Below are 24,595 nucleotides of genomic sequence, written 5' to 3' on the forward strand. Positions count from 1 at the left end.
AACATAGTTCTGACTGTAAATTAAATGTATTTGCAGTGAGCTATGTGATTAAATCATCTATGTGTAGTTACACACAGCTTAGAAGACATTTCTCAAAGAGGTATAGACTGGTCTAGGTCTGGCTCTTTACAAGCCTCTGTAACAGGAGAGCTGCAATCCTATTTAGCACTTTCCTACTGCATGTGGAAAACCAAGCAGGAATGATAAAAACACTGGACATATGCACACAAATGTAGTTACACAGTTGGAAACTACCAAATGATGTTTATTGTGATACCATGGTGTAGGCTCAAGATAAAAGTTTTCTCAACATCTTGTGCAGTGCACAGTAAAGGAGAAGAGTTCAGAAATTAAGAAAGTTCTGGGAAGGAATCAATCTTTTTTTCCATAAGCTGCTTTTAAAAACTCGCTTATTTCTTAGTGTTTTGCAGCTCAGGAATTATCTCAACAGCTGCTTGAGTGGAGAGTCACTGTTTGGAAAAGTGGGTGACCTCAGCAGGCTTAGAAATGCAGTGCTCTTGGGCTGACTGTTCACCAGTCTCTCAGCACATTCTGCATTTTGTACTTGCCTGTTCATGAGAATTGCTGTAGGTTATTTTCAATTATGAAGATATTTTTAGAGCTAATCTTCCTTTTTTCCTTCTTTTTAGGAACCAGTACTGAAGAACAACAACTCCATCAATTAAAAAGACAATTTAAATTTATCTTTTCCAGAATAGATATGTATTTTAGAAGTTAAGTTAATATTTAAATCAAGACACAGAAAAATACAAGTCTCTTTGGCATAATAAAAATTGATAACCCAACCTTCCTTTGTGTGAAGCACTATGAGCAGGTGGTATTGTCAGAAAAAAGACTTCTTTGTAGGAAAGCATTTAGATTCCTTTACATTTAGTGAGAAGAGAATGACAACAGGGGCAGGCAGTTTCACACATGATGAAATTTACTAAGCAAGATTTCTTTGTTTTAGTTGGTGGAATGATAATTTATGTGGTTGATATTGGAGTGGACTTCTGGGTAGCTAGTAGGTATTTCTGTCAAGGACAATATTCTTGGAGTATATTGATACTATGTTTTAGAGGTCTTTCATCAATAATAACTCAGATATTTAGTTATGAGTGGTTTAAAAACGACTGGGAAGGAACTGATACTGGAAAGCTGAAATTGGTTTTGCTAGTTCATCTCTTTCATTGTGGAATTTTTATAAGGTAAGTGAATTTAAATATTAATTTTAAAATGAGAAATCATGGTGCTTTAGGGCAGTTATTAAGAAGTGCTTAGTGTGGCTTCAGGGACAAGACCAATTCTGGCCGTTACAATTACTTCTCCATGAAAACAAATGGATTTTTGTCTGGTTGTGCCAGTGGTAAATTTTGTCAGGTTTCAATGGACATTTAGTTCTTCTTCCATATACCTGTATGTAATGATTTTTATAATTCACAACCCTACTCTCTTTGATTAATCAGCCATTTGATGAGGCATACCTAATAAAAATGATTGCTTTGAAATGTACTACTGTCATAACTGATAAATATGAGTTTTCAAAGCGATGTTATGCCCACTAAGCATCTGAGACAGCTGAAGAACCAGTGTTTGAACCTGAATGTCTAACCATATGTAGAAAACCCACTAAGATTCAGAAGAGAAATGAATAGCTGAATAGTTAGTAAGGATACTTGCAGCAGTCTTCCCACAGGGACTGACTTAATGGTGATAGGAAACTTTGTTTGCTTAGTGGATTACCTTAACTCTAAAGTGATCCACAAAACTCTTGGAATTACTTGAACTCATACTCTTTCCAATGAATATCTCTTACCATGATTTTCTATAATTTTGAATCTTCTTTCCCAGAATTAGCTCCATATTCTCTGAGTGGCTTATTATCTAGTAAACATTATTTTGTCCTTTACTTTGATGGTGTTGTCAACTTGGTTGCTTGTTCTTTATTGCATAAATGATATTTTCTCCAGTGCTGCCTATTTATGCTTGGAAAATTTCCATGATGTTACGTATAAGTTACAAAGTTCTTTCAGCCACTCCTCACGATTCAGCAGTGTGGTGATGCATACTGTAAAGTATAAGCTGGAAACAGCAAGCTGGCATCTGTGCTTGTACCTTTGTGATTAACTATTAAATACTTTTATTATATGTATTTTCCTTAGGTGTATCAAGGTACAACTTCCTCCTGTCCTCCCTCTTAGTCATCTGATTTATGCAGTTAATTTAGACAATGAGTCTCTCAGGTTTATCTGTGTAGTAAATGAATAAAAATAGATTCTGTCAAGTCAGGTCACACTTGTTAAAGTGAGATTCTCCAGAAGGTCATTTGGGGCAGAAATCCATATTCATTCAAAGAGGAAAATGAGGGCTTAACCAGTAAATAAGATTTGGTCAGTGAACTCTGGATGCTTGAAATTGTAAGATGTGTATGAACCTTATCAAAGTATCTTTTTTCATTTTTTTCTTCTTCTCTCTCATCTCCTTTTACACCTCCTGCTCCATCTTTGAGCTTAGACTCCTAGAATGGTTTGGTTTGGAAGGGACCTTAAAAATCAGCTTGTTCCAACCCCCCTGCCATGGGCAAAGATTCCTTCCACTTGACCAGGTTGATCAAAGCCCCATCCAACATGGCCTTGAACACTTCCAGGGGTGAGGCATCCACAGCTTTTCTGGGCAACGTCTGCATCACCACCCTCACAGGAAGGAGTTTCATCCTGATATCTTGTCTTAGCATATTGTCTTTCTATTTGAAGCTGTTCCCCCTTATGTATCACTCCATGTTCTTTTACAAAGTCCCTCTTCATCTTTCTTCTAGGCTTTCTTTAGGTACTGGAACTAATGACTTACAAACTAGTACCCTTTGGGAACTGGGGGTCTGTACAGTGCACAGAACAATGGGAATCAGTTTGGTTTTGCTAACACACTGACAATGCTAAGTAATAAATATGAAATGATGAAAACAAAATTAAAAAGATTTATTATCTAAGAAGGTTTTAGTTTCTTTTATTGGAAAGAGTGCATACCTGCAATTATATTTAATATGAAGTAGCATGCTCTGCAAGGAGGCAAAATTAAGTTAAAAATGTACATATTAACTATGCTGACGAATATTATATTAAGCCTGACCTATCTTAATGGCTCACACAGATGTTTGTAGAATTGAGAACAGTCTTGACATAACAGACAACATTAGGACAGTAACACAGTCAGGGAATGTGGGGAAATAGGGCATTTCCTTAGGGCACAGTATGAATTCTGGAGCTGTCTGATGTGTAGCAGTGTGCTTCATCAGCCTAGGACACACCTGTGGGAGACTAAACGTTAGCAATTCATAACCTTTGCTCTTAGAATAGAAGGCCACTTAGGCAGCAGCCACTGTGATACTGGCAGATGCTGTTGTGCCTCTTGATGCTTAAAGGTAGCTCAGAATGCCCTGCAACTTTGAAAAGAAGCAGATGAAAAATACTTTTTTGATATTTGTAAAAAATTAATTCTAGATCCATGAGGCATCAGAGTAAATGTGAATGCTTTGCTGAACCTGGGGTTATTTCATCACATATTTCTAAAAGGCAGTGGGAAAAATTCAGAGCCAGCGTAGGTGATGTGCAGCAGGGTGGGCCCTGTTCTGAAGCAGTACCAGCTGGCAGCAGTGAGCACACCTGTGGGAGATGCACTCTGGAAAAGAAACTCCTCTGCTTAGTGACAGAGCTCTGGAAGGAGGTGAATAGGTTGAGGAGTATCAGGGATAGAGAGAGAGAGACAAACACATGCAGACTGCTAGAATCACACCCTGCCTTTCCTGAGACAATTCCACAGGCATGTATCCATGATATGGATGATTCTCTATCCACTCTTCATCTGGCTGATCACATTGAGTCAAGGCTAGGGGGCAATGGCAACAAGTTCCTTCCCAGTGCAGCAGGTGTGTCTCCCCCCTGTGACTACCCCACCTTCACATGTGCTCTGACATAACAGATATGAGGCTCTGCAAGTGGACCTGAACAATAACGAGGATGTTGGGTCATCTGGCTTGGAGAGGTCACTGGGGTTAAGTTACCCTATACCCTAAATCAAACTCTTACTGCTCTCTACAAATGAAAGTAGGTTGTTGTCGGGGGGGTCAGTCTCTTCTCTCAAGTAACAAGTGACAGGATGAGAGGAAATGGCTCCAGCTTGCACTGGGAAAGTTTAGATTGGATATTAGGAAAATTTTCTTCACTGAAAAGGTTGACAAGCATTGGAACAGGTGCCCAAAGAAGTGGGTGGGTCTTCATTGCTGGAGGTATTTAAAAGATATTTAGATGTGGCACTTAGGGACATGGTTTAGTGGAGGACTTGATACTGTTGGAGCAGTGGTTGTTCTCAATGATACTAAAGATCTTTTCCAAGTGAAATGATTCTGTGATTCTATGTGCTTGATCACATTTTTTTAATATAAATTTACTGACCTAAGTATTGACTTAGTTGCATCAGTTTAATGGGTTTAACCCAAGCATTTTGATACTTAGAAGATGAAATTTAACATGCAGTAGAGAGTAATTTTCCTTTGATAAGGATTTATACAATGCTGAAAGCTGTGACTGCATAACCAGAATTTAGACAAGACAATCATTATTGCCAGGCCACTCACACCCTACCCATATGAATTTCTAAGTGGCACCCAAATATTTGTCAGAGTAGATTGATGAGATGTGATGTGTAGTATAATACTGAGATTGTGTTGCAAAGTCAGTGGAAATCTAAGAGGAAGCATGTGATATGAAACATTGGCAAGGCAGCTTGCTTGTCACATGTGAAGGCTGTGAAGCATCAAAACCAAATAGCTGTCAGCCCTGTGAATTCCCAGTCAGAGACAAAGCCTTCCTAATTTTACAGGATCAAACTTCAGCACTTCTGCAATGATGATGAATATCTATGAACATCTCAAGAACAGAGAGACAGTGGAGCTGTATTTCCATGAGTGTTTATAATGAGTGGGAGCTCTGCCATGTGTGTTCTCCACAAAGCAGCACTATGAAGGCAGAAACTCTTTTTTTTCTCCTGTCAAAGTGAATGATATTTAGAAACACTGGTAATTCTTTACCATTCACACATGATAATTCCAGTTATAAAGACATTGTAGGTTTTTACTCTGTTGGCTTCCAAGTAGCTTATATACCTTGAAATAATGAAAAACATACTCTCTTTAATGAATTCATAGGGACAAAAAGTAAATGGTAAACCTGCATTTCTCTGTACTATTGACATAACCACTTCACATTCCATTTAGGATGTATCTCTACCTAAAATACGTAACTAATCCAATACGTTTAATTAATGTATTTTTAATATAGTTGTAGTACCTTTCTAAAAGACTTTTTGCAGTTTATGAATACTGAAGCATAGAACTTCTATAGCAATAGGTATATTATAGGAAAATCCATTAGAGGAGTATAGCTATAATAGTTTCCAAGTAGGCACAGAGTTCAACTGAGCTGTGGGCTTGATAAAGGAGAAAATTTAAACCTGACCTATCCTTTAGTATGGATCGAACTTTGCCCTAGGCTAGGAATGCAGTTCAACACTAGGTCTAAAAGTTGGTTTCGAGCCCTTCCTAAAAGGTCATATTACATGCAAAAGGGGTAGATGAGAATGAGAGTATAGGTACAAAATACTCTTAAAATATGAAAATTTGTCACAGTGAACTTACAGTAAGCATGTGGAGCTCAGAGAATGCCACCCTGCGTAATACATAATCAAAGAGCAGTAGAAGTATTGGACTTTACTAGGAAAAAAAGTATTTTATAAAGAGTCCAAAGTCAGAAGTGGACTAACCAAAAACCGCTACAAGTGACAAATGCATAGCATACCATCTTATAACAATATAAACATAATATACAGTGCTCAAAAGGAATGTGCTTTGAAAACTGACAAGTTATTTCGGATATCCATCCAGCTGAAATGTTTCTCTTAGGACATTTCTTGCCTTGCGTATCACCTGCCATCTCAGCTGTGAGCTCTGCAGCTCGAAATTTGTGCAGGTGCTTTCCACTTCTTGCTGCTTGGACAAACAGAGGCTCTGGAGAGTGAGTCTATGGACAGCTAGCAGATCAGTCTTCCCAATTGTTTTTTCTTGAAAACATTGTAAACTTTCCAGATTTTTATGTCTCAGATGCAAGAACCAGATGTTTTGGAATACTAATTGTTGTATAAACAGAAAAAAGCTTTAGATGTCTTGCCAAACAGTTCGGGTTTTTTGTTTATGAGTGATTATTCAGAGAACAATAAAATAAATACAGAAAACCATAAAAATAAAAATTAGTTCCTTTGGGAGTAAATAATGGATCTAGAGCCAGCTCATGGACTGAGTGGCAGGGATGCAGTTTTAGGAATCTCTGCAAAGAAAAGAAAGCAAAGACTTGTTCCCTGAGGCTCTTGAGTAGCAACAAAGCTGCTCCACACCTACTCCTGTTGCTGCTTCCATGTTGCAATTCTCACTTGTATGGTCAACATGCTTTAATATACCAGGGAATAAGTCATGAATCCTTAACCTGGGAATTGACAAATCCAGACTATCTTGCTTGTGGCTGTGGAAGAGCCTACACTGCCTTCCCTGTGCTCAAAGGATTTGGTCTTTAAAGGTGGCAAAGACTAAACTTTTGACCTCCGAAAGAGCCAGGGAGAATCCCTGGCTCCCTTGGTAAGGAGAAGAGTACTGTGCTCCAGCGTTACATTGGGACGAGATGATCCTGTGAGATCTGGCTGTCTAATGATCTGCTGCCCTCTGTTCTCTACACATGGTAAATGCAACGACACGGGTTTCATCAGGTCTGTGGTGTGTGTGGTCCTGGGGATGGTCAGAGAATTAGAAAGCTGCACTTTAGCATGAATCTTGAAGTTATCTCCGATGCTGTCTTAGGACACATAAGTAGGAGGCAAGTTAAGGCATAGGACCCTGCCTTTCTCAGTCTGTATTAGCAGTCTTGTATAACTATCTAATATAACCAACATTGGCCTGTGGTGTTCTGCTTAATTTCTCAAGAAAATAGATCCAAATGAATGATGCAACTGTCATAATTTATTTGCTAAATTAGGGGGGTTTTTTGAAGGGGAAAGGCTCTAGTAGTCTTTTCAAGGCTAGAAAAATTGGCTGAATAACTGAATTTTCTTTAAAAGGCAACTCATACAGAAGTATAAGCATAAGCATAAGAAACTTATGCTGTCCTTGACTGCTAGTTATAGTCAAAATGGGTTCATTGGAGAAGAATGTTAGAAGCTCAAAACATCTAGAAACTAAACAGACAGAAATAGGCTCAGAAGTGATGTCCGAAGGCTGCTATGATCAAAATCCTGTTTATGGACAAACACATGCATTTATATACCTATAAAACCAAGAACTTAGTATAAGCGAAGTTCTAAGAGTTGATTCCAAAAATCATTATTAGTCTAGATCTATTTATTAAAGAGAAAGAAGGAATACTTCCATGCATAAAAATCTTCAGTAATAATAATAATAATAATAATAATAATAATAATAATAGCAATACAGTTAAAATTGTTACACACATATTTTTTCATTCCTGTCCCTTTTTTCAAGCCATCCCTTATCATCCTATACACGTGCTTTTCTACACTGTATCCTGTCTCTCCACATCTCAGGACCTCTGCTATCATAGCAAGACTAGACTCCTCTATCCTACATCATCGTGTATGTAATAAATATCTCATTTGGTGCATATCTGCCTATTACTGTTACTATATAATACTATGACTATGGCACAAAAATGGAAAAAATAATTAAAAAAAAAAAGTAAAACAAATTAGCCACCTAGTCAATTGGAAGAAATCACCAATTTTTCTGCAGAAACCCCAAGCTAAACCAAGTAATACAAAGTCACAGACAAGTCAAGAAAAGCATTGATTTGCCTCAAGGCAGTATTTACATGCATACTAATGAGGATACTTCTCCCTGCTTTCATTTTTTGACTTGTTCCAAAAGAGTTTTTGTTTGCTGCTGAACAGTTCACTGGAAAGAAGTCTTTAGCTGTGAAACCCACTTCTGCAATTAATTACAGAAAAAAATATTCCCTACCTTTCTTAACTTCCAAAGCAGTAATACAGTGAGTCAGGTCACTCACCAGGGCTGTGTGGCTCTGTATGTGAGTCCATTAGAGGCAGCAGAAATACTATAATTTCCAGCATCTGGAGTTCTGGTCCTACATCAAGTTATAGTCACCATCCTGTTTTCCCAAACTCAGACATAAAGATTACTATGTATAACAGTTAGTTCATCCCTTAATTATCAAAAGAGTTTCTGATTAAAACTTAAGTGTTCATTCCCCTCTTGTCCTTCCAAGCCTGAAGCAAAGCTGCTGAAAATGAGAATGGGAGCTAGGTTTAGCTCCAAGCAAACCATAAAGGTATCCTGAACACAATAGGTTCTTTAAAAGACAGAATCTGCGCTACTCATAACTGACTAATTCCATGTATCTTTGCATTTACTGCTCTTTAAAAGAAAGTGTTAATTTAGGCTTAGTTAAAAATAAAACAGAACCATTCTAAAAGTCATTCAGGGGGCACTCATTTGCCATGGCAAATGGCTTCTTTATGTAAAACCATTCATATTGTTAACAGAATCTTTCAACCCAGGAATCCATGTGTCTTGAAAACTATTTTCTGAAATATAAGTCTTCCTGATTATTTAGAAAATAACAATGTAGTAGGTTTTTTTAAAAGTATGTTTTATGTTTGCAATTCATCAGGTATTATAATTGGGGCTTATGGATCTATATTCTACTTACATAGATGTGGATGTTCACAGCTGGATATTCATTACTACCCTTAAAAGGATACAAAGAAAGTGAATGAGTATCTCAAAGAGAGATTGAGGAGAGATGCTAAGTGTATTCTCAGAAATACAGTAATTTAAAGAAATAAGAACCTAACAAAATAGAGCTGGTGATCTTTATTCAGACAAGTCTCATTCCATTTTATTAGTTTTCTTATTGCATGGTATTGCTGGGCTTAAATGATTCTCTGATATCCCTCATACCAGACAGATACCAGACAAAATTTTACCTCAGTAGCAGCTGGAAACTGTTGTTGTAAGGCCGCATCTTTTTATTGAGTTGGTCTTCTAAAAAGTGCTATCTAATCAAGTGTTCTTTTTTAAATAGGTATTGGTTTGCTTTGAAATATGGCTGTCAAGTTGCATTTAAACAAACAAGTAGCAGAAGTGCGTCAGAAGCAGACCCTTCCAACTTCATTCAGAAGCAAGCTATTGATGCAGTGACTGATATTACCATGCTCAGGGTGTTCAAGACTTTTCTTGAGACCACACCACAACTTTTTCTTCAGATTAACATCCTCATGGAACATGGCAAAACTCATTTCTTTCAATGTAAGTCTTTCTTTTACCTTCTGTTGCAGGTTGAGTACCTTACCTAAAAGTACAACTCATGACTGGATAACATTTTAAATAAACCTTGGAAAACATGTGTTCCACTGGATTATTATTGTGCATTTAATTAGAATTTCTGTCTAGTAGATAGTCCATTCTGCTAAATCAATGAGAAGGAAAATTTTACTATAAAAATCGAAAGACATATATAAATACTGTACATCATAAATATAAAAAGTCATAATATCTAATAGAAACATAATGATGCATCACTTAAAAATAAGCTCTTAAATGCAATTAGCATGTGATTTGCAGAGCAGTTTGATATGTATGGCTTTGCTTACAGATTCTTTAAAAAATGCTAGCTAGGCATTTGGAAATCAGTTACATAATTAAAACAGCCCCAAGAGCTGTCGCCACCATCATCCATATTACAGGTGAGGGACAGAATCAAAACTAAATCTAAGGATATGTCAGGATTGTAGAATGCCACGTGGTGAAGAGATACTGCTTCAACTCTCAGAAGCAAGACAGCAGCTGTGCCATTTCCAGCTCTAAAACCAGCAGAATTATTGGTAGGACATTGGCTTATTCAGGGCTGGAATTTATCTAACCCAAAGGGAAACCTGCATTGATGTCTTGTGTTCCTTCAAAGTCCGCGGAGACAAAATTTACTCACGGAAAAGGATGAGGCAAATCTCATCTTGGATATGACCATGTAAAGGATCAAGTCTTAGTTATATATGTCTACATTTTAGACACAGCAGACTCACATATATTGGTTGCCAAAACTTAAATTGTTATAGTCTATTTGCAATACTTTGGGAATTTCTAAGTCATCTGTGTATGGAGATGGCAAATATGACATGCAACTTAGACAAGGCCATTGAGGACCAGGGGCTGGGGAGGATAACATAAGCATACCAAACAGCATCAGATTCCTAGATTTAAATAGCTAAAGTCAGCCTTAAAATTAGGGTGACTTGCTTTGGAGCAGAGAATAAATACAAAAGTATTTAAAAAATATATATATATAAATATTTTCTAAAACTTCATTCAGAAATCATAGTGTAAAATAAATATCTTTTTCTCTGAAATAACATTTTTCCTTGTGTTTTGTTTAGATGCTGCCATTATTATGTCTTTTTGTGGTATATCCTTATCAATGGTTGATTATCAGATATCACTACGAAAATCTCTCCCTGACAAAGATGAGTTTCGTGTGCTTTCCAAGTTCATGTACCTCTTCTATAAATTGCTTACCATCACTTCTTGGATACTCAGTATTTCATTGATCACTCTACTAAGTGTCAGAATTTCTGTAATTCTGATGGTATTTCTGTGGATCTGTGGCTTCACTTGGACTTTGAAACAGCATACAACATTTTGCAAGTCTAAGAAGATGGAATATCTGTACAGAACTGTAGTTGGAATCATTCTAATTTTTTCATTTTTTAACATAAAGGGGAGAAGAACAAAAGTCTGCATGTCTATTTATTATGCTACTCACACTGTAGTGACTCTAGGTATTTTATTTGTATATATATTCTGGAAGCCTTCCATTATCAAAGAAACGTGTTTTACAATTGTAAGCATCTTAACTATTTCGAGTCTGGTGTTAGGTATTATTTTTCTTGTTGTTTATTACAGCCATCTTCATCCCACTACTTATTGCAGACCTCAGGCATGTTCAGATGAAGTTGATGGAGTGGCAGGGCAAAGAGAGAGAGTGAAAACAGATAGATTTCAGAATTTCTTAATACAGTGACATTACAGGCGTTTTTTTAGTGTGGATTTTTTTCTTTTCTGGTTTTTGGTTGTTGTTTTGGTTATTTTTGTGACATTAAAAGCAAATTCTTTCTGGTGAGTGTGTTTCTCTGTCATTGGTACTTGTATATCATCACTGAGGAATACATACTGACCAGCATTGTTTGCCTTGAATAACTATTTGTTTTCCATGATACAAAGACTTTGTAACATGAACATTTATGTGCTGGTGAAAGTTATGTTTGACAAAGAAGTGATTTAATCTATTCATCTAACACAATTCACAATTTTAGTTTTTTGGCAATGCAAATATAACATATGAAAAGCTAAGAGTTAATTAAATGAAACATAGCATTAAACCCACATTCTATTAACTTATGTTGATTCTGTTGAAAACAAGGCTTGGTGTTTTCTGTTGTTGTTTGTTTGTTTGTTTGTTTTTTCTCTTGCTGGAAAGAAAGAAGAGTGCATATAAAATAACTGAGGGCAGTGATCAGTTTTCTGCTTCTCCCCATTACTATATGAGCTGCAGTCCTTCGTATTAATACACTGCACTTCCTTCTTCCTGATCATCCTCTGAAGAAGAATAGCTTTGATTAATGGTTGAATCACGGCCTTGCCACAAGGAAATTTGGGGAGATATTTTTAAGCATTTTATCATCTAGGTGTTTTAATGACTTCTTTGTTGTTTTTGTTCTGTTAATCTTTCACACAATCTTCTGTATTTAGGAGTGATTCCAGCTTGTTCTGGGTTATAATAGCAGCCTGAGTGATTTAAAGATGGCAACAGGAGTCTTGCCTACAAATTAAAAACTATCTTACATGAAGCTTTCTTCTCCTTTGGACTCTAAGATGTAACACTTAAATGCTGAATTCACTGCACTGCAATATGAGGCTATGCAGGCAGGCAGTGGTGCAGTGTCTTCTGTCTTTATCACTGGAGAAAAGAGGAGTGACTATTCTGATAACTTGCACTCACAGGGGCTGGCAAAAGATAAAACTAGCTTGTGCATCAAGAATTTTTCGCAGAAAGCAGAGTGAAACTAGACAACATTTCAGTTCTGTGTTTGAATGCTAAAGTAACAACAATGAAATAAAGTTGATAGCCACAGTTTTTTCAGAAATAATATCTAAGGGGGAGTGTTTTAGAGCTGCCATGTTTTATATAGGTATTATGAAAACCTGGAGCTCTTTCTCTCCCCTCCTTTCTCCTTCCATTAAGTTACATGTGCAGTTAGATTGGTCTAACTTGGTTGATATTTAGGGTGCTTAGGAGCTGTGTCTTGTGTCTTTTGTGTCAAGTTTAAGGACTGCAGACTGCTTTTTTCTTGTTACTCTTCCAGCCTTACGAGAGCTCAGGGGAAGTTTCTAAACATGTTTCTTTCCTGTTCCATGTCCACACTTCTCTTTACCAGGCCAACCATGTACATCTCCTTGATCCTATTCAAGGAAATTAATTTCTATTTGCATGTTTGGGCTGAATGGTCTGCCTTTCTGAAGGTACGTATGAGAAATTGGTGTAGTGAGGGAGAGTTTACTTCTAAAATCCCTCATTCCTGATTAGGGGTAACAAAATGTGGTCCAGAAATTAAGACAGAAAAGCACAGTCCATGAGACAAAGCAAGTTTTACTAAAATTGGTATAAAACCCAGTACTTCTGCTTATTTTACTCTGGAAGAGAGATATCCAGATTTGTTACCCCTGGAACATCTTCTTAGGCAAGAAGAAAAAGCCCAAGGCTTTCATGCACCTTGATTGTCCTAAGTTCTGTATTCTTTATTGCAGAATATTTATTACTGGTGATGGTGTCCTTGGCAGCAAAGTGCATGCCTGCTTTTAGGCTGAATGCATTCTTATTTTGCTATGGAAAAAATTGAATCCTAAATAGTGAGTACAGTCCCTATATGGCTTCTCACACTTTTACTGTTTGTCAGTCTAAAATTCTGAAAAGGGACTAGGGTAAGGGATGGTGGAAAATGGAGAATCTTATCTCTATCTTGCAGAAAGTGACAAAATGTTGTCTAGCTATTTTTTAGAACATGACCTCAAACTTCATAGATGATCTGAGATGCAGATCTCTGGGGAAATATGAGATCCTAAGAAGTCCTACTGTGGGCAGTTCAGCCGTGGGGCCTCCAAGTTCTCTGCCTACTGCCAGAAATCTGGAGCCCGAGATGCTCCTGAGGAAAATTAGTTTCTGATGTAACAAAAAAATTTGTCTTGATTTTTTTTCTCCTTTCAATGAACCAAAAAATTCCAAAGAGAAGTCTTTCATTGCCATCTCTCTGGCCAACTCTTAACACTCATTTTCTCTCAGGGTAGAAAAGCTGAACATTGTGCTGCCTTTCTGTTGCTCACCTTATGTCTCCTCACTCCCTCTTCTGTGTCCCTAAAAAAACACATTACACTGAAGTTGCATTGGTAAGAAAGACATCTAGGTGGCTATTTATATTATGCTAATTCAAATGCACACCAAACCAAATTACTTCAGCTTCAATACTTATTTTATGTTTGTAAGTCTTAGTGGATATAAATTTAGCCATATCCTAAACCTAGAAATGGTTGTTTGGGAAATTTAGATTATTTTCGTAGATCTTAAAGATCTTCAGTGTCCTTCCACCAATATGTCTCCATTTTGCTGTCATCAGTCAGGAGGCCTCAAGAGATGGGAATTCCTGGTGGCCTCCTCCCAGTAAACTTTTGTCTACAGGAGAATATTAGGAGAATAAAAATTTTTTAACTTTAAACTCCTCCCTTTGTTGACCTTGAGTTCAAGATTTTCATTGATTCCCTTCATTTTCACAGTTATGAAAATGGCTTCTCATTCATCTGGTCATTCTAACTCAGAATCACTGTAGGAGGGAGGATAAGGAAACACATGAATTGACTCCAGACACATTTCATATCACCAGTGACCGCTTCAGACAAAATAAAGCCCCACTTCACCTGGGTGTAAAGTTCAAACAATAGACTTCATATATATCCTTTCTACTTCCCAACTGCCCTTAAAATTCAGCTGTCACTCAGTTCATGCATTGTGCTTGACCTTGTCATTTTATTGTAACAGCAAATTGAAAACAAATGGGGTTTTTTTTCTATTTATTTTTTTTGTGATAAGTATGCCCATTACATCTTACAAAAAGTATTTTAATAAGTTAAATAAAATTAATAAACAATTTCTTCCTGTTTTGACTACTGTCAGACCTGGGTAAGAAGAACAACATCCAACAGAATTGTTTTAATTATCCTACTAATATTCAATGTGCCATTTGATGGCATGGGTGAGCTCACCTGATGTACCACAGATAGGACTGATTTATGAAGCCATAATTGGGTTTCCAATAAACATTTGTCAAAATAATGTATTCATTCAAACCAAAGCCTTCTTTATTTATTCATATAAAAGAGCACTTAACTTTCAACAAAGAATTGCCTGCCATCAAAAACACTCCATAAACGGGGGAAATTTATGAAGATACAGTACCAGAGCGTGATCGGTGGAAGACTAAAGTTCACTTTAACCCTTCGAAGAGCTGAGTTCCATCTCTTGCTTGTACATATTTCTCACTATGAACCTCAAGCCCAAGCATTAAGCTTTGTATATTTACAAATGAATGATCCATCTCTTTTTTCTACGATTGAGTCTTATATCTCAGAGTTTGTTTCAAAACTAACATCTCTTATTTTTATTACACAATCTAGAAGCATGCGCACAGCTCAAAGTTCTTTAGGCTTACCTACATTCTACCCACAGGTTTCACCATGTGTACATTCTTCTAAAAAAAGGTAAGCTTTGAGAGATTAAACAACGTATTTTGTCTGAACCTGAGGTAATACATGTTCTTGTCATTCATTCCAACTGAAGAAATTTCCTCTTCTACCTCTTTGCACTCTTCTCTATTTCATTAGCACTTTAGTTTAATTTTACAGAATTTTAGTAGAAGAATAGCAAAGTAGAATGGGCTATGCAATTGCTATTTGAATGGAGTTCAGCTAACTCCTTGGAGTCCACCTTCAACAAAAAATGTTCTTCTTTTACCTCTAGTTGGCTAATATATAACAAATACAGGTCACTGAAGGTTCCCACTATGCAAGTCTTACGTTTATTAGCTTAGTAAAATGTAGATCTTGGTGTAATAGGAAGTGTTGCTTCAAAATGAATGTAGCTTTCTAGCACTTGTTGAAAATACAAACTGCACAAGCCTTCCTATGGCTGTATTCTGGTTTCCATATTTTTAGCATAATTTAGCATACTTTTTCTGACAGTGAACACAGATGTAAATAACAGAGTAGAATGAGAAAGAATAGGAAGATTTCCAAGTACACGTTCACACCTCAGAAACTCTGGTGTGATTTTGCTAATATCAATACAAATATATCAATATCATTACCATCATCATTACTACTTGTGGCACTTAGTCAAGGTGAAGAGGATGACAATGCTTAGGAGAATATCTCTGTTGCAACTGAAATGCAACAAAAAGTTAGTGGTAAAGTTCTGTAATGCTTTATCTGCTCAGCACTGACAAGTGATCTTAATTCTCCCTGTTTTAGCACAGGTATTTTTTAATGGGAGCCTAGAAAAGATACAGTTAACTATTTTGGTCTGTGGGCAGTAGGTAAACTGCTGAAAATTAAGAGCTAAATGTTACTGGATACTTCCTGTCTGCTGTAAGAAAGTAAATGACAAAGCTACACTTTTGCAGATCACTTGCAGAAAGATGGAGAGGAAGAGGCACAGTGGACAGAGAAAGAGGGAACTGGTATTTTTTCCATGTAACGTACTCCACATATTTGATCTAACCTGAAGTGTGTTATGCTGTAGTAGAGCAGAAAGAGACCTCAAACATAATTTTGTAGTTTGTCCTACAGCAGGATCACTGTGCTTGTGGCATTCCTGGCAGAAATTTTCTAACAGGTCTGAAAAATACAATGTTCCCATCAATCTCCCCCAGATCTACACAGTCTTGTCAGTCAGAAGCCTCTTATGTTCAGACTATGTCCTGCAGTCTCAGCCCCTTGTTGTCCTCTCTGCCTTGCAGGGCAGACTGGATCCCTCTTCCAGAAGCAGAATTTTACATATTTGAAGACCATGATCATGTTCTCAGACTTCTGTCAATGCCAAACACAGGAAATCACTTAATCTTGTTTGCCTTTTCTTCTAACTGTCAGTCCTTCCTGCTGCTTTCTCTTCCATTTCACCATGTCCTCCTTGAAGTTCAGGTTCAAAATTGTTATGCAGTACTCTAGCTATTGCTGAATGTATCCAATGGATTGTTTCTTGTGTCCACAGGCTATAATTCCATTTTTGTACTACAAATAAAGTTTGTATTTTTGTATTGTAAATAAAGTTTTAATCATTTTTTATGATGCCATGACTTTTAATGACTCATGTTCAGTGTACTGTAGTACAAATATTTCTGTGCAGAAGCATTGTCTTATCTGTTCTTCACTCTTTGGGTGTTTGGTTTCCACTGGAAGATCCAAGTTCTGCTCCTGCCTTCTTTAAGGCCTTGCTTCCTTCAGAGAGTTGTTTTCCGGACTAAAAAACATCTTCTCATCTTCAATGGCAACTATTTATTCAACCAAATTTGTCTGGGTGTTTACACAAAAATTTGAGGCACTTCAGAAGAATAGCATTAGCTTTTTATAATTCTTCTGTGCTTAAATTTGGGATTTTCCAAAAACTACATCTTACATGACAATGTGCATAATTAGTGAACATTGAATTATTTAACTGAGGGAAGAAATGCATTTGTCTGGTTGAAGCTATGCTGTGTGGAGATACACAGCACTGCATGCTGTTGACAGTTTTGCAAGCCACCAGCTCTTTGTCAAACTGTTTTTATTGGATGAAAAAGCAGAGTGAGAAGAGAGTATTTTTGTAATCTGGACTCTGAAAAATAGAAAATGTACACCAAGACAGAAAGATTACATACTACAGGTTTTTTCCATTTGTTTGGGCTGTATTTTGCTGGGCTATAGACATTCCTAAACTTAGATTTTAAAGAATAAGTCTTAGACCCCTGACAGTTGCTTTTGTCACCACTCTGAAGTAGCTCATATAGTTCTGTGCTGCTTTGCTACATTCACTAGTGTGTGGCAGTGTTATCTCAGTGGTATTGATACCCTTACTTGTAAGTTGGTATTTACCTCAAACTTCTGACAATTAATTCAAATTGTATGTTAGGTTTATAGGGTTCTCTACAGTCAATAGAAAAAGTCACATCCGGGGTACTGCCATCCTGCCTGCTCTGCCACCTGTTTAGGATGTGGTAAATGTTCCTTTGCAGGTGTCTTTTCCCATTGACTACAGCCAGAATGTCGACAGTATGTTCAGTTAGGTAAAACTTTGTTAACCTGATTCCTAAGTTATGACCTGTTGCATAGTCTTATGTGTTGGGTATTGCTTTGCTGCAAATTGCTGATATGACCCTGTTTTCTCACTTGAGAAAGGAGGAAGCAATTTACTCCTGGTGAGTTCTCCCTGAGTTCTCTACCATCACTCTGACTACATGGTCTTGACTCATAGTCTGCAGAGCTGAATGGCACAGTTACATAAACACAAGGAAAAGGGCTAGGACACACAATATGGCCTAATTCCTTTACAAACAACTTCTTAAATGACACTACCAGAACTTGCATAAGCTAATGAGTAAGTACCTTGGCAATCAGTTATTGTAATCAAGAGCATTTTAAAAAAGCATAAAGTTGTATTTCAAGTTGAATGTCCATTTCTACTGTGATGTGTTAAACAGAGGATTTTGATAAAAGAAATAAATGTGGTGGTTTCAAACAAGAGTGACTATTGTGTAGAAAAAATGAATATAAAATTATATATAGTGATTTGACATCTATAATTATAATCAGACATGGACAACAATTGTAGCTATCAGTAACTAATTTATTCCTTTCTTTGAAGAGAGAAATTAAACCCTAAAAAGCCTTTTCTCACTTATGTTCTCCCAGCCAAAAAAATAATGTTTACATGTATGTATTTAGAAGCATAATGAAAGCAGCTGGGTGTGGCTTTCCTCAATCAGAAAGAAAAACAAAACACAAACCTGCAACTTTTTTTTCATTTGGGTTTTTTTTATAATGAGGGATTGTTCATGGGAGAATAGAAACTAATAACTTGCAGGCCTTGTCATGGGCAATAATTGTTTTTCCCCCACCAAAGTGGGCTGGACCTCTGAGGCTCAGCAGTCACCAAACTACACATGTGAGGTGGGTGGCCCCTTTTTTGCTGGTTAATGGCTACTTACCCTTGTGTGTTTTGAGAAAGATACTCAGCTCAACCACTTGGGAAAAAAGCAACTGAATCCCATTGAAATACTAGGTCTTCCAGCTTCTGTTTTTCAAAAAAAATTTCAAGTGGGTGACTGTCAAAGCAATGATAAATCTGCTGCTTAGAAAAGTCCCAACAATATTGTGTTGGTGGTATCTTAAGTACGTGTCAGACAGCCATTCACCAAACCAAGGATTCTACATGATTTAAGACCTCCATCCATCTGAATTTTTGTCTTTTTAAAAAAAAGGCTTTCTCAGCAGTAGATTGGAGAGACTCTGTAGTTACTGATACAGTTGGCTGTAGATAATCTCAGAAAATTGGTGAGTGTTGCCCAGGGGAATAAATTTATCCATTCAATATAGTACCATGCTAAAAAAAAAAAAAAAAAAAAAAGCCTGTTTCATAAATTTTAGAAGACTGGTTTCTCCTACTGCCCACTGAGCTCCAGAAGCAAGTTTTTAGCAAGTGCAATTCACCATCGCTTAATCCTCTGGTAGTCAGAGCACAATCTGAGAAGTCGAAACATGCAACCTCCCAAGACATTAAGAAATAATTTCAGAGAAGACTTGCCTGTACCTTGTCTCTCTCACTCCTTCATTTTCTGTGAAGCTCATGAGATGCTTTTTCAGCAGTTAGCTCTCCTGCTGCTGTTCATTGAGAAACAGGCAGTGTATGTATAGATAGGACAATATGGCAACAGTATTGTTTGTACCACCTGAGTGGAACTGAGGTGTAGGAGGGAAAGAGGAAGACAAGACAGGTTAGTCCCTGCTTTCTTCCAGCATAAAGTCCCTGTTTCAGCTCTCCACTAGTTCCCCATCTGTGCCTGTGGAGAGGGCAGGAACTCATCTCCTGCACAGGAAGAGAGGGACGCAGCTTGGCTGTGCAATCAGAGAAATGCCCCAAAGTGCAATTCTTCTACTGCGCCTCACCTCTGCTTCTTATTTAAAGATAATTTGAGTTCCCTTGCTTTTGTTTTTTAACTTCCTTGAATTCCCTTCCCGTTGCATTGTTCCCTTGCTTCTGCAGACCTGACTATTGCACATACATGGCCTGCTTTTCCCATCTTTTTTGTTTTTGTGTCAGTGTCCCATCCACTTGTTATGATGCCATGCAGCCACCCCTCTTTCAGTTGAGAAATGCTAGATAGCTCAGCTCTCTACACATCAGAGGTTCTATAATACCTTTTTCATGAACTTTTTTCCAGTCTTTTCCATTCATCCTACCTAACTATGTCAGTCTCCTGATCTCCCTTTTCATTCACTTTACTACTTCTGTGCACTCATCTTCATTTTCCCATATCTTTTCCTGCCCCTTCATGCTTTTATGTGATTTCTCCATCATCCAATGCCTATGCCAAACCACTGCTGTACTTCTGCCCCTGACATAATTTTGTTACTCACTTATTACTTCTTCTCTTTCTATCCAGCTCTGTCACAGTCATGGAACAGCTGAAATTGTAAGGGACCTCTGAAAATCATATATTCCAACCCTCCTACTGAAGCAGGGAAACATGGAGGCTTGTGGGTGGTTGTGAAAATTCCCTAAATGCAGTCATGTTACAGTTACAATGTTCAGCAATGTTCCTGGCTTGGAATTTTTGGTCTGTGAGAACTTGAAAAAAAAAAAAAAAAAGAAAACACACCAAGAAAATCTCCCAGATCCTGAAGTAGCATTGTGACACACGAACAGGCCACAATAGTTAGCATTTCCAGGTAAAATTGGGAAACATAAAAGGAACCCAGTTGACAGAAAGTGCTGTAGCTTTTACAAGGTTTTCAACACCTAAGTATTAATAGAAAAGCCTGATGTAGTCTTCCTGATTTAAATAATTTGTGAGAAATCTCAGCCTACATGTTGTTGCTGCATCACACAACCTTTCCTGATGTTGCTATTCCCCTAACTTTCCACAGAGTGAGGTTGAATAGTCACACCTTCCACATTTACAGATGTCCACAGGAGCTGCAGACTGACCATGCTGCAAGGGCAGGGACCTGGGGACCACTAAACCCCTCTAAACCCCTCTGAAGGGAGGCATTAGTGTACTCCAGTGAGCTGCTTAGTTGGCACCTTGGGCCCAGAGAGTTTTTTACTGTGGATGTGGTGCTGTCCAAGAGTGAATAAATGGCCTCTGGGCTTCAGCCAAACTATTCCCACAACATTTCACTGATCCATGTGCATGGTCTGGTTTTGGTCAGTACATCCAGGACTCCAGAACTACTGACCTCTCTTCTTTTTAACTTAACTTTGTGTTCCTATAGCCTGGTTTATATATGACTGTACAATCTGCATTTATTTTGCTCTACGTATTTTACGTTTCATACTCTAAGCAATATAGTTGACTGCAAAAAGACCTCTGCCAATGATGTCTTCTGGTGTAATAAACAGAGCAAACATGACACCAACAAAAATAGCACAAACCAACACAAAATATTTATATATATATATATGTATATAAAATGAAAACAGATGGTTGTTGCTGTTCTGGGAGGGGCAGTATTGTATAAGCAACCGTAAATGTGGGGGCTGCTTTTCATTCTCCTAATCTTTCCTTGACGTCCTTGGTCTGTTGCCTGCCAACTAATCTCCCTCATGCATAAACTATTAACCAACAGTCCTGGCATTAATCGTGCACTTGATTGTCTTTATCTAGGCACTATTTTCATCTGAAAACAGTTTACATAAGAAACACATTCTTAGCAGAATTGCTAAAGAAGACTTTTTAGTTTTTCAAATAGGCATCAGGGCATTGGTATGGTGATTTCCTTGCATGGTAATAATGTCAGAAGTTAGATTAGTGAAGAAAGCATTCTCCATTTCTGAGATTTAATTGTCTAAGTGTTTAATAAAGAAAGGAATGTAACAGAGGGACAAAAAATAATTTCAGATACTATTTTTTTTAGCAACTTTTGGTATGACTCCATTCTCTCTCTACTCCCCCTCTAACTGTCAGGGTTTTCTTTTTCTTTTGGCTTTCTCTTGGATGGGGGGGTTAACAGTGACGGCAGTAGAATTTCTCTTATTGTCCACAAAAAATTTACAACACAGGTAATAGCATGTTTTCAACCCACCCTGTCCTATTAAGTCAGGCTGTTCATTTAAGTGGTGTCTACCCAAAAAAGGTCAGGCAGCAGAAACCCGAGCATTAAATTTTTAAAGAGAAGTTGCCATGTGGAATAAGTGGCGTCAGTGTCACTTATGTCAGTTAGAGTGTGGGATAAGGAGTAATTAGCTTTCTTGTTTTGATTCTGTAGTTAAATTGTTTCAGTTACCCTGGACAAAAACTTCAGTGGACCTTGTAAACTACCAGAGAAGTTCTAGTGAGGTATTTAACTCATGGGCTTAAACACATCTGCAGCTAAGCAGTGAAGGTTAGCTACATAAACACGAGTTGAGGGTTTGGATTTACCTGAAGAATTATAATTATCCTAGGATTATTCAGCAGTCTCTGGATTATTAGAGAAATCTTTCAATCCTCTATTACCCAAGACTTGGTCTAACAGATCAAGGGTTGAACAGATGTTTGATTGAATGGGATAATAATTTAAGTAGGCCTGACCTCTCTTTGAGCTAGAAAAGCTGCAGTTGAACTCCAAACTGAGATAAAATTTTGTTTCTCAATGCTTTCATGAAGGGCTTGTTTTTGCAGCAGTACCATGCTATTCTACAATTTCACAATGTGCTGACCTCAAATACTGAATGCAGTTCTTATTTCCCCATCTCAGAAAAAGAACGATTACAAAAGATTCTATAGACAGACAAGGATGATCAAAGCTATTTCACAACTTTCAAAGAAAAGAAAAAGTTGTATCAAAATTCTTCCAACTAGGGGGAACTGAAAGGCGATATACTACAGGTCCACAAAATTAGAAAAGAAAAGGAAATAATTATTCCCTATTTACATACCTGTAGTGATATAAGATGGGAGCATCAAAAAAAGAGATGTGTCACTTCTAAAACAAAAGGAAACACGGATATGCTATGAAAGCTCTTGCTATAGCAGATGTTAAGAGATTTTGTGAGTTTACTTAGCCACTGTGGGCATGGGGATGAGGAATAAACAAACAAAAAATGAAAGAATATAAATTATTTGAGGGCTATTAAAAGTAGGCACATTTTTATCACAAGCTTGTCCCAATTTTTCACCACAAGTCTAAAAGTTGCTTACCTGCAGTCCGTTGCAGGTACTGGGCATGCAGGAGCAGGATCTGCAAACTCTAGCACTGGTAGTGAGTTTTCCACATAATGAGGCTACTGAAATTTGCCATTACAGAATTACAGAATGCATAAGGTTGGAAGGGACACAGTCTGTTGTCTGGTCCAACCTCCCTTCCTGCTCAAGCAGGGTCATCCTGGAACAAAAGGATGATGGGATCATGTCCAGATGTTTCTTGAATATCCCCAGTGAGGGAGACTCCACAACCTCTCTGGGCAATCTGTTCCAGTGAACTTCTTGTGAATTAATTTCTTCCCATTACCTCTTGTCATATTGCTTGGCACCACCATTAAGAGCCTGGATCCAGCTTCTTGACACCCTCCTTTTAGACACTTGTGTACACTGATGAAGTTCTCTCTCAGTCTTCTCTCCTTGAGACCGAACAGACCCATCCCTTGCATCCCTCATAAAAGAGATGCCCTTAATCATCTTTGTAGCCCTTCACTGGACCAGCTCCAGGAGCTCCATGTCCCTCTAGTACTGGGAAGCCCAGAACTGGACACAGTCCAGATGCAGCCTCACCAGGGCTGAGTAGAAGAGCAGGATCACCTCCCTTGATCTGCTGGGAATGCTCTTCCTGATATACAGCCGGATTCTGTTGGCCCTTTTGGCCACAAAGACACACTCACTGCTGGCTTTTGGACAGCTTGTTGTCCATCAGCACACCAGCTTGTTTTTCACCAAGACCCCCAGGTCCTTCTCTGCAGAGCTGCTTCCCAGCAGATCAACCTGTGCTGGTGCAGGGGTTTGTTAATCTCTTGGTGCCTTTGTTGAATTTCAGATACTTCCTCTCTGCCCATCTCTTCTCCCGATGGAGGTCCTTCTGAAGGGCTGCACTGTACTTTGGGGTATTGGCCACTCCTCCCAATTTTGTGTGGTGAGGGAACTTGCTGAGGAGGCATTTGCCCCTTCATCCAAGCCATTCATGAATAAGTAAGACAATACTGAGCCCAGTATTGAACTTTGCAGCACACCACAAGTGATAGGCCTCCAACTAGATACTGTGACACTGATTATGAACCCCTGGAATCTGCCATTCAGGCAGCTCTTCAGAATCTTTGTAATGTTGACAGTATTGCAGTGTGACAAGAAACTGCATATTCAGAGATCCACATTTTGATAAGCGTCCTTTAAGGGTACATCCATTAGCTACATTAAAGACAGATGAGTAACTATCTACCAGTGTAAAAATGACAAAACATAAACCAAATGGGAAATACAATGATTTGAATGTTTCAGTTCCAATCACTGAATCTAGCTTTCTTGGTATCTTACTAGGGAGACAGAAATTAAAGAGCAGCAGATGAAAAATTATGAATACTCTTCCTCTCCTTGGAAAAGAGGCCATGAACAGGGTCCTCCTTCTGGGTTTCAACTGATAGTCTTTGACAAGCTGAAATGATGATTTAGGGACAAAGTCCAGCCCGTGACATCAGTCTGGAGCAAAACCTAAGCTATTGCCCAGGTCTGATGTCCATACAGAAGCTACACTTAGAAATAGAGTTGGAGACAAAGATTCCTACGACACAGAGCTGGTACCTATTCAGAAAACCCTACAGGTAAACTTAAATGGGTTCCTGAAGTCATGGGCAGAAGGGGTGTGTGTGTGTGTCCCAGGGAAAGGGAAGCCAGTTTGTGCAGCCAGGGCCCTGATGGAGTCTAGGAAAACATCCAGCAGGAGTGAGCTAAGCCAATGTGTTTGGTTTGACAACCTCTGCTTTGTACAGGAAGTCAGAGGGAGCTTTCTTTAGTCTCACTGACTAATCCCTGCCCATCTTATAGTATTTATATGCTCAAAACAAGCAGGCACTCTTTTAAACTTAAAAAAGGTCAAGTTTTGTCCTGCTGAGGTCAGTAATAAAATTCCAATTGATTTCAGTTGGGTCAAGACTTTATCTTGCTGTTTCTTTTCCTGAGCTGCTGTTTTGAAGTCCAACATGGT

General features: G+C 38.0%; 1 protein-coding gene across 1 annotated transcript; it reads left to right on the forward strand.

The window, feature by feature from the left end:
- Positions 1-927: 927 nt before the first annotated feature.
- Positions 928-11,483, forward strand: XKR9 (XK related 9). The gene is made up of 3 exons (XM_083873878.1): positions 928-1,208; positions 9,156-9,379; positions 10,504-11,483. The coding sequence occupies exons 1-3, from the start codon at positions 934-936 to the stop codon at positions 11,145-11,147; spliced, it is 1,143 nt and encodes a 380-aa protein (XP_083730004.1). The 5' UTR covers positions 928-933; the 3' UTR covers positions 11,148-11,483.
- Positions 11,484-24,595: the final 13,112 nt, after the last annotated feature.

The sequence above is a fragment of the Zosterops lateralis genome, assembly GCF_965231275.1.
Source record: "Zosterops lateralis genome assembly, chromosome: 1".
NCBI classification, from domain to species: domain Eukaryota; kingdom Metazoa; phylum Chordata; class Aves; order Passeriformes; family Zosteropidae; genus Zosterops; species Zosterops lateralis.

Bases quoted from the DNA above. Each gene is read 5' to 3' on its own strand.
- XKR9 (XM_083873878.1), top strand. From the start codon at position 934: ATGATGAAATTTACTAAGCAAGATTTCTTTGTTTTAGTTGGTGGAATG. The intron at 1,209-9,155 runs GTAAGTGAATTT...TTTTTTAAATAG, and splicing joins CATTGTGGAATTTTTATAAG to GTATTGGTTTGCTTTGAAAT. The intron at 9,380-10,503 runs GTAAGTCTTTCT...TGTTTTGTTTAG, and splicing joins CAAAACTCATTTCTTTCAAT to ATGCTGCCATTATTATGTCT.